General features: G+C 42.7%; 1 protein-coding gene across 4 annotated transcripts in view; it reads right to left on the bottom strand.

Moving 5' to 3' along the window:
* The window catches only part of LOC112235199 (tensin-2), a 60200-nt gene extending 50296 nt beyond the window's left edge, over positions 1-9904 (bottom strand). For 2 of the 4 annotated variants that reach the window (XM_042299711.1, XM_042299710.1), the window contains exon 1: positions 9579-9904. In XM_042299711.1, coding sequence (XP_042155645.1) covers positions 9579-9704 — 126 coding nt within the window. In that variant the 5' untranslated portion in view covers positions 9705-9904. Of the gene's footprint in view, positions 1-531; positions 689-9578 lie in introns of those variants that run through there. The other 2 variants (XM_042299709.1, XM_042299712.1) reach the window with 2 other exon arrangements.
* Positions 9905-10509: the final 605 nt, after the last annotated feature.

Genomic DNA, 10509 nt, shown 5'->3' with positions numbered 1-10509 from the left:
ATTATATCGAAATATACGGTCATTGGGCAAATATACTAGACTACGCTGAGACTATGACGACCTTAATCTCATAGCAAAACCACAATATTAGTAATCTGATCTAGAAGGAATTTCACTTTAGTATAGTTTGTCAGATAATAATTATCCTGCGGAAGAGTCTCGAACATATCATTCATTCGGACAAATGAACTTATGTCCGATGTCGGGTATTGTCAAATAACAAGCTAGAGCCGCGTAAAGAGTCAATGTATCTAACCGCGCAAAACATGTAGAGAAAAAGTGTATATATAACACAAGAACATTAGACAAACAACTATAAACTATGTGTTATATCAGCATGATAACATTTTGACGGTGAAGGGACGCGCAGAGCACGCAACTGAATGGGGTGAATATACTGTCAAATACAGGATGCGCACTCCCCTCCACACACCCCAATGTAACGCTTTGATTCCATCACGAACCTATGCATAGTAGACAACAAACAAGTACATTTCAATAATAATAATGACTTTCCAATTATGTTCTTACCTTGTTCATTTCTTTTTCTTTTAAGTCTTCGACTTTAGTTCAACACTTCTCTTACATTCCCAAAAAGTCCTCAAAACATATTTTGTGACTGAAATGTATCTTCTTTCATTTGGTCTCGTTCTGCTCTGTGGTTATGGGTGGAGACATTAAAGGAAAGGCAATTGTGGATTTGTATTACCAGAATTCCACTCTGTGATTGGTCAGATCTGGGAGGGGAGAGTTAAAATATTTCCCCAGGATTGGCCAGGATTGGGAATTACATATGTAATTTCTGGGGGCAAGTCAAAATGTTCTGCAACATTACACATTAACCAGCATGAGTTTTCTGTTGTTGTTGTTGGTAGCTTTGGTAGAATAATTATAGATCCAAACTAGTAAACAGACACAGACACACACACACACACACACACACACACACACACACACACACACACACACACACACACACACACACACACACACACACACACACACACACACACACACACACACACACAGTCTTGTACAGCTAACTTTGTGGGGACACAATTCAGTCCCATTCAAAATCCAATTTTCCCTAACCCTAACCCTAATCCTAACCCTAACCTGTAATCTTGCCCTAACCCTAACCTTAACCTAACCTTGACCTTAACCCTAACCCTATCCCTAGCTCCTAACCCTAACCCTAAACCTAACCCTAACCTGTAATCTTGCCCTAACCCTAACCTTAACCTAACCTTGACCTTAACCCTAATCCTAACCCTAACCCTAATCCTAACCCTAACCTGTAATCTTGCCCTAACCTTAACCTTAACCTAACCTTGACCTTAACCCTAACCCTATCCCTAGCTCCTAACCCTAACCCTAAACCTAACCCTAACCTGTAATCTTGCCCTAACCTTAACCTTAACCTAACCTTGACCTTAACCCTAACCCTATCCCTAGCTCCTAACCCTAAACCTAACCCTAACCTGTAATCTTGCCCTAACCTTAACCTTAACCTAACCTTGACCTTAACCCTAACCCTATTCCTAGCTCCTAACCCTAACCCTAAACCTAACCCTAACCTGTAAGCTTGCCCTAACCTTAACCTTAACCTAACCTTGACCTTAACCCTAACCCTATCCCTAGCTCCTAACCCTAACCCTAAACCTAACCCTAACCTGTAATCTTGACCTAACCCTAACCTTAACCTAACCTTGACCTTAACCCTAACCCTATCCCTAGCTCCTAACCCTAACCCTAAACCTAACCCTAACCTGTAATCTTGCCCTAACCTTAACCTTAACCTAACCTTGACCTTAACCCTAACCCTATCCCTAGCTCCTAACCCTAACCCTAAACCTAACCCTAACCTGTAATCTTGCCCTAACCCTAACCTTAACCTAACCTTGACCTTAACCCTAACCCTATCCCTAGCTCCTAACCCTAACCCTAAACCTAACCCTAACCTGTAATCTTGCCCTAACCCTAACCCTAACCTTAACCTAACCTTGACCTTAACCCTAACCCTATCCCTAGCTCCTAACCCTAACCCTAAACCTAACCCTAACCTGTAATCTTGCCCTAACCCTAACCTTAACCTAACCTTGACCTTAACCCTAACCCTATCCCTAGCTCCTAACCCTAACCCTAAACCTAACCCTAACCCGTAATCTTGCCCTAACCCTAATCTTAACCTAACCTTGACCTTAACCCCAACCCTATCCCTAGCTCCTAACCCTAACCCTAAACCTAACCCTAACCCGTAATCTTGCCCTAACCCTAACCTTAACCTAACCTTGACCTTAACCCCAACCCTATCCCTAGCTCCTAACCCTTACCCTAAACCTAACCCTAACCTGTAATCTTGCCCTAACCCTAACCTTAACCTAACCTTGACCTTAACCCTAACCCTATCCCTAGCTCCTAACCCTAACCCTAAACCTAACCCTAACCCGTAATCTTGCCCTAACCCTAATCTTAACCTAACCTTGACCTTAACCCCAACCCTATCCCTAGCTCCTAACCCTAACCCTAAACCTAACCCTAACCCGTAATCTTGCCCTAACCCTAACCTTAACCTAACCTTGACCTTAACCCCAACCCTATCCCTAGCTCCTAACCCTTACCCTAAACCTAATTCTAACCCTAACACCAATTCTAACACCCTAGAAATAGCATTTGACCTTGTGGGGACTAACAAAATGTCCCCAGCTGGTCAAATGTTTGTTTGTTTACTATTTACTGTTAAACACTTCTATACACACACACACACACACACACACACACACACACACACACACACACACACACACACACACACACACACACACACACACACACACACACACACACACACACACACACACACTTTAAATGTATCCACACAAGTTGTAAGATTAGACATGGGCATAATGCAATGGGGGGGGTCTTTAGACTCACCTCTCATTGCATCTTTTGTAATAAACTCTTGTGGGTGGACAATTTTCTTCAGGTGTCAAACTATATCCATGTTACCGTTAGCACAAGAGCTACACCATGTGGGGGAAACACATAAGTGCAACAAGTTAGCAAGTGCGTCAGTGTTGTGGCGTAACACATTTTCACTCAATCCAGAGGTGGTGTCGTGAGTTCTGAAATGACCCCTAACCCCTATTCCCCAGCCATGTCTGTCGATCTGAGAGGATTGGGTAGGTGGAAGCAATATGTCGATATTTCTACCCAGCCAATCAGAAGCCAAGATTAAACTATTTATTACCATAATGCTCAAGAGAATAGTGATAAATACCAATAATCTGTGCTATTTGCCAACCCATGTATCTGTTCCATTTCCATAATCATGCCATACATGCAAAACTATTTATAATAACATTATTTATGACTATGTGTCAGTAGGAGAGTAAACACATTCTCACAGAAACATGACTCTAGTGACTGCATGCACAATTTGAGTGTAACTCATAGGAATCCCAGAACAACACATCCAGTCCAGTCTTTAAAACATTTCTAAACGCCATGGAATTTCCTCTTGTATTAAAACGGAGGGTCCAGGGACTTTTATTTGTCTGGAACTTTTTTTCTGTTGGACCGTGGAGGAAATGGGGGAGAGGGGGTGAGGGGGAGAAGGGGAGAGGGGGAGAGAGAGTGAGGGGAGAGGGGAGAGGGGGGAGAGAGAGTGAGGGGAGAGGGGCTGAGGGGGAGAGGGGAGAGGGGAGAGGGGGAGAGGGTGTGAGGGGGAGTGGGGGTGAGGGGGAGAGGGGGAGAGAGGGAGAGGGGGAGAGAGGGGTGAGGGGGAGGAGCAGGCAGACCACAAGAGAGTTTAACAAAATATAGGGGTACCTCCTCCAGCTGACAGGATGCTGGGAATCTGGGACTTATGCGTGACGAGTGGGGGGTAGGGTTGGGGGGTTGGGGCATGGAGGAGGGATTTGATTACAGCTGTTGAATTGGCCGTAACACAAATATACTTGTCACATCCTCCAATACACATAGACATGAGGATGGACATGTATATTTATTTACAAAGTAAGATACAAGGACAGAGGCAAATACGAGAGAGGGGGGGGCAACAGCTTTGAACCTCAAATAGGAGGCCAGCTAAGCCTGTATAATAGCAGATCAGGCAGTACTGCCTCCCACCATTACATCTTTAACGGTGCAGAGATACTGAGAAATGGAGACCCAGTGAGCCAGACTGATCCTCATCAACATGGAACAGATAGAATGATACCTCTAAAATAAGATAGACATCAACTTTTTGTTGGCTGAAGTTCACAGAGCTTAGCACTTGGGGGAACAGGGGAAAGACATGGAGCAACGTAGAGGTAAATGAGAAAGGTTTAGAGAGTGGGAACATTGGCAAAGAGGAAATGAGGTGGGGGAGAGGGGAGCTGTAAATGCTTGAGGAATGATTGTGTTAGACAGCACTAAGCCAAAGGTTGATAAGTTACAGCTGTACAGACAGAGAGCGAGAGAGTGAGGTAGAGAAAGAGAGAAAGACAGACAGAATGAGAGGGGGAAGAGAGTGAGAGAAGGAGAAAGAGACGATAATTACAAACGCACGTGAGAAAATAGAGCTTGTCTGAGAGGTCCTCTGTGGGGTTGTATATATTTTGGGAATATTTACATTTATCCTACATGAGAGATGAATAAAATGCTGAATCATATCCCACTTACTTTACGTGCCCTGCCTACCTTTCCTGCCAAGTTCCAGCTCATTCCCAGAACATGTCCTACTCTTTCAAAACACTCTTTTGAATAGACGTCAAGAAATTATTTGAGAAGAAAATAAAATATTATTTTGGGGGGAGATTCTGTTTTTTATTTATTGGTGGATCAGGGATTTGTTGGGGTGGCAAGATTTAGAGAAAGGAAAGGTCTCTACTTTCATCTCATACTCTGCCCCATACACACATTCCTCAAATACTGATCAAAGTTTTTGACAGATTATAGTTCCAAACCAATCCAGTCTAGTCAAAGCTTCCTGGAGTTTGACCACAGATAACAGGATGGTGTGGGTTGTCAGTGTTTGTCTCCATGTGATTGAGTTTGTGGTTGTGTGTGTTAGTGGATCGTTGTGTTTACGTGTATTTGTGTCTGTGTAAGAGTATCTGGTCGTACAGGATATTTTTACCCTTGACCCGACAATGCTCTTTCCTGTGTTGGGTATTTAGAAAATGCCTGTGGAATATGGTTGCCATGACGCAGTACTGGTTAAAGCATCGATGGTCCTCAAGGAATTCTTAACAATTTTCTTGTGACCATTGAATGGATGAGTAATCTGAGCCTGAAGAACTGCTGTGTGGTACATCTGTAAACCAAAGTAACAGGTACAACCAGAGGGATATCTGGCCATCTATGCTATAGGACTGCAGTGTTGTTCTACTCTAATCTTCACAACTCTAGAGAGGTAGAGTTGCCCATCTATGCTATAGGACTGCAGTGTTGTTCTACTCTAATCTTCACAACTCTAGAGAGGTAGAGTTGCCCATCTATGCTATAGGACTGCAGTGTTGTTCTACTCTAATCTTCACAACTCTAGAGAGGTAGAGTTGCCCATCTATGCTATAGGACTGCAGTGTTGTTCTACTCTAATCTTCACAACTCTAGAGAGGTAGAGTTGCCCATCTATGCTATAGGACTGCAGTGTTGTTCTACTGTAATCTTCACAACTCTAGAGAGGTAGAGTTGCCCATCTATGCTATAGGACTGCAGTGTTGTTCTACTCTAATCTTCACAACTCTAGAGAGGTAGAGTTGCCCATCTATGCTATAGGACTGCAGTGTTGTTCTACTCTAATCTTCACAACTCTAGAGAGGTAGAGTTGCCCATCTATGCTATAGGACTGCAGTGTTGTTCTACTCTAATCTTCACAACTCTAGAGAGGGAGAGCTGCCCAGCTCTGGTTTAGGATGAAGGGATCATAGGAAAATATCACAATGTTCTCCGGAGATCATGATAGGCTTAGAAATAGAGTGAGTATCATATCAAGATATATTCAATTGCCAAGCAGAAATTACCCCTCTGGCTATGATCCCTGTTGTACATTCGGCTACAGAAAATCGTGTTTTCTTTTGCCTGCCAAGTCATTTAATTATATTAGCCATTAAATGGAGCTTCTCTATGATAACAACACAGCCAGCCCACTCACCGGATGTACTGTAGATAACAGCCAGCATAACAGAGTAGTGACCGCATCATGACTCGTACCACATGACCTGTGAGGCTGAAGAACAATGACCAGTAGAACAAGTACCTTGGTCGCAGTCCCCTGCTCAGAAGCTGCATGCATCAACCAATGGTTGCGTGTCACGTCATCAACTGTGTCATCAACTGTGTCATCAACTGTGTCATCAACTGAAAGATTTCTATTACATGTGATGTGTTTAGCTGATACGTTAAATACCTATCCAGGTGTCGTAAGATCTGGCAGGTGTCAGCAACACCTAGGCAGAGGAACGCAAAGCATTGTCTTTGGCACCCTTTTGACCAAACAGGGAAACGGTAATCCCCAGAGGGATATTTTTGTTAAATGTTATAAAAAGTGAATAAGATATCTTCCATCCTGATCTCTTCATGTACATTTTTTTTACATTAACAGCTGCAGCCAAACCAGTCAAAATTAAATAAGTTATCAGATCAGCTCTGTGATAGATTAGTAACAGCATGAGAAGTAGGCCAGTACTGTAGATCAGCTCTGTGATAGATTAGTAATAACATTAGAAGTAGGCCAGTACTGTAGATCAGCTCTGTAATATATTAGTAACAGCATGAGAAGTAGGCCAGTACTGTAGATCAGCTCTGTAATATATTAGTAACAACATTAGAAGTAGGCCAGTACTGTAGATAAGCTCTGTGATAGATTAGTAACAACATGAGAAGTAGGCCAGTACTGTAGATCAGCTCTGTAATATATTAGTAACAACATTAGAAGTAGGCCAGTACTGTAGATCAGCTCTGTGACAGATTAGTAACAGCATGAGAAGTAGGCCAGTACTGTAGATCAGCTCTGTAATATATTAGTAACAACATTAGAAGTAGGCCAGTACTGTAGATCAGCTCTGTGATAGATTAGTAACAACATGAGAAGTAGGCCAGTACTGTAGATCAGCTCTGTAATATATTAGTAACAACATTAGAAGTAGGCCAGTACTGTAGATCAGCTCTGTGATAGATTAGTAACAACATGAGAAGTAGGCCAGTACTGTAGATCAGCTCTGTGATAGATTAGTAACAACATGAGAAGTAGGCCAGTACTGTAGATCAGCTCTGTGATAGATTAGTAATAACATTAGAAGTAGGCCAGTACTGTAGATCAGCTCTGTGATAGATTAGTAACAACATGAGAAGTAGGCCAGTACTGTAGATCAGCTCTGTAATATATTAGTAACAACATTAGAAGTAGGCCAGTACTGTAGATCAGCTCTGTGATAGATTAGTAACAACATGAGAAGTAGGCCAGTACTGTAGATCAGCTCTGTAATATATTAGTAACAACATTAGAAGTAGGCCAGTACTGTAGATCAGCTCTGTGATAGATTAGTAACAACATTAGAAGTAGGCCAGTACTGTAGATCAGCTCTGTAATATATTAGTAACAACATTAGAAGTAGGCCAGTACTGTAGATCAGCTCTGTAATATATTAGTAACAACATTAGAAGTAGGCCAGTACTGTAGATCAGCTCTGTGATAGATTAGTAACAACATGAGAAGTAGGCCAGTACTGTAGATCAGCTCTGTAATATATTAGTAACAACATTAGAAGTAGGCCAGTACTGTAGATCAGCTCTGTGATAGATTAGTAACAACATGAGAAGTAGGCCAGTACTGTAGATCAGCTCTGTGATAGATTAGTAATAACATTAGAAGTAGGCCAGTACTGTAGATCAGCTCTGTGATAGATTAGTAACAACATGAGAAGTAGGCCAGTACTGTAGATCAGCTCTGTAATATATTAGTAACAACATTAGAAGTAGGCCAGTACTGTAGATCAGCTCTGTGATAGATTAGTAACAACATTAGAAGTAGGCCAGTACTGTAGATCAGCTCTGTAATATATTAGTAACAACATTAGAAGTAGGCCAGTACTGTAGATCAGCTCTGTAATATATTAGTAACAACATTAGAAGTAGGCCAGTACTGTAGATCAGCTCTGTGATAGATTAGTAACAACATGAGAAGTAGGCCAGTACTGTAGATCAGCTCTGTGATAGATTAGTAACAGCATGAGAAGTAGGCCAGTACTGTAGATCAGCTCTGTAATATATTAGTAACAACATTAGAAGTAGGCCAGTACTGTAGATAAGCTCTGTGATAGATTAGTAACAACATGAGAAGTAGGCCAGTACTGTAGATCAGCTCTGTAATATATTAGTAACAACATTAGAAGTAGGCCAGTACTGTAGATCAGCTCTGTGATAGATTAGTAACAGCATGAGAAGTAGGCCAGTACTGTAGATCAGCTCTGTAATATATTAGTAACAACATTAGAAGTAGGCCAGTACTGTAGATAAGCTCTGTGATAGATTAGTAACAACATGAGAAGTAGGCCAGTACTGTAGATCAGCTCTGTAATATATTAGTAACAACATTAGAAGTAGGCCAGTACTGTAGATCAGCTCTGTGATAGATTAGTAATAACATTAGAAGTAGGCCAGTACTGTAGATCAGCTCTGTGATAGATTAGTAACAACATGAGAAGTAGGCCAGTACTGTAGATCAGCTCTGTAATATATTAGTAACAACATTAGAAGTAGGCCAGTACTGTAGATCAGCTCTGTGATAGATTAGTAACAACATGAGAAGTAGGCCAGTACTGTAGATCAGCTCTGTAATATATTAGTAACAACATTAGAAGTAGGCCAGTACTGTAGATCAGCTCTGTGATAGATTAGTAACAACATGAGAAGTAGGCCAGTACTGTAGATCAGCTCTGTAATATATTAGTAACAACATTAGAAGTAGGCCAGTACTGTAGATCAGCTCTGTGATAGATTAGTAATAACATGAGAAGTAGGCCAGTACTGTAGATCAGCTCTGTGATAGATTAGTAATAACATGAGAAGAGAATAACCCATTCTGACAGTAGACCCCAGGTCTCTTTCTGACGAGTCAGCTGGATGCCGTCCAGAGGGCTAAGCATTCCCACGCTGGATAGTATGTGTTGTAACCATGGGGATTTACAATAACACCAATGTAACCAATCAGGGTTCCAATTATACACGGACTCTTGGGGGTGCACAACATCTCTTGGGGGTGCCCAACATCTCTTGGGGGTGCCCAACATCTCTTGGGGTTGCCCAACATCCATATCTTTGACCATTTCCATTCTGATAAGGGGGCCCTGATTTGTTATTGGGGGAGCCCCCTCAACCCCCACTGTAATTTAAAACCTGCACCCAAACATGGGCACAGACACCAGACACAACTCAAAGTAACAAGCACACTCATATACACAGACCAAACACATACACATTCCTTTATGAAAATATGCAAATATAAAGCAGGATGTGAAAGGGTCCTAAAACCCAGCTCTATTGTATTGGACCAACTGTGGCCCCATAGATAAGCCCACCCAGAGACTCACCTTAGTCAGCCTCATCCTGCCGCTGTTGGACCTCTCTGGACCTCGGCGCGTCAGTGACCCTCTCACCACGGGCACAGGCTCTGCTTCCTCCCCACAGCAAGGCTCCGCAGTCAGGACGCAACCCATATAGAGATGTCAGCCCTGGCGCTCTCTCTCTCTCTCCTGTCCTCTCTCTCCCTGTCCACCTCTCCCTATACTCTACCAGACACTGTTTTCCTGCGTAGTCTCAGGCAGCTGTTTTTGTTGGCTGACGCGAGGCCCTTCCCCTTTTTCTGGCTCCCATTCAGCCTCACGCTCACTCTCCAAGGGCCAGAGGATATACCTTCTCTCACTCCTCTCTCTGTCTCACACAGACACATGCATCCCCCGTCTCTATACTATATTATACTATACTATATTCTTTACATATATGGTCTCTCTCCCTCTGTCTTCTCTCATAGCAATATCAATAACTCTCTGTTTCTCCCTCCCTCTTGCTCTGAAACACTCTCTGTTTCTCCCTCTCTCTCTCACTCTGAAACCGTCTCTGTTACTCCCTCTCTCACTCACTCTGAAACCCTCTGTTACTCCCTCTCTCTCTCACTCTGAAACCGTCTCTGTTACTCCCTCTCTCTCTCTCACTCTGAAACCCTCTCTGTTACTTCTTCTCTCTCTCACTCTGAAACCCTCTCCGTTTCTCCTTCTCTCTCTCACTCTGAAACCCTCTCCGTTTCTCCTTCTCTCTCTCACTCTGAAACCCTCTCCGTTTCTCCTTCTCTCTCTCACTCTGAAACCCTCTCCGTTTCTCCTTCTCTCTCTCACTCTGAAACCCCCTCTGTTACTCCCTCTCTCTCTCACTCTGAAACCGTATCTGTTACTCCTTCTCTCACTCTGAAACCCTCTGTTACTCCTTCTCTCTCTCACTCTGAAACCGTCTATGTTACTCCCTCTC

Source organism: Oncorhynchus tshawytscha, linkage group LG16 (assembly GCF_018296145.1).
Source record: "Oncorhynchus tshawytscha isolate Ot180627B linkage group LG16, Otsh_v2.0, whole genome shotgun sequence".
Classification (NCBI taxonomy): Eukaryota; Metazoa; Chordata; class Actinopteri; order Salmoniformes; family Salmonidae; genus Oncorhynchus; species Oncorhynchus tshawytscha.
Note: the sequence above shows the minus strand (reverse complement) of the source record. Positions and strands in the feature narration are given on the sequence as shown.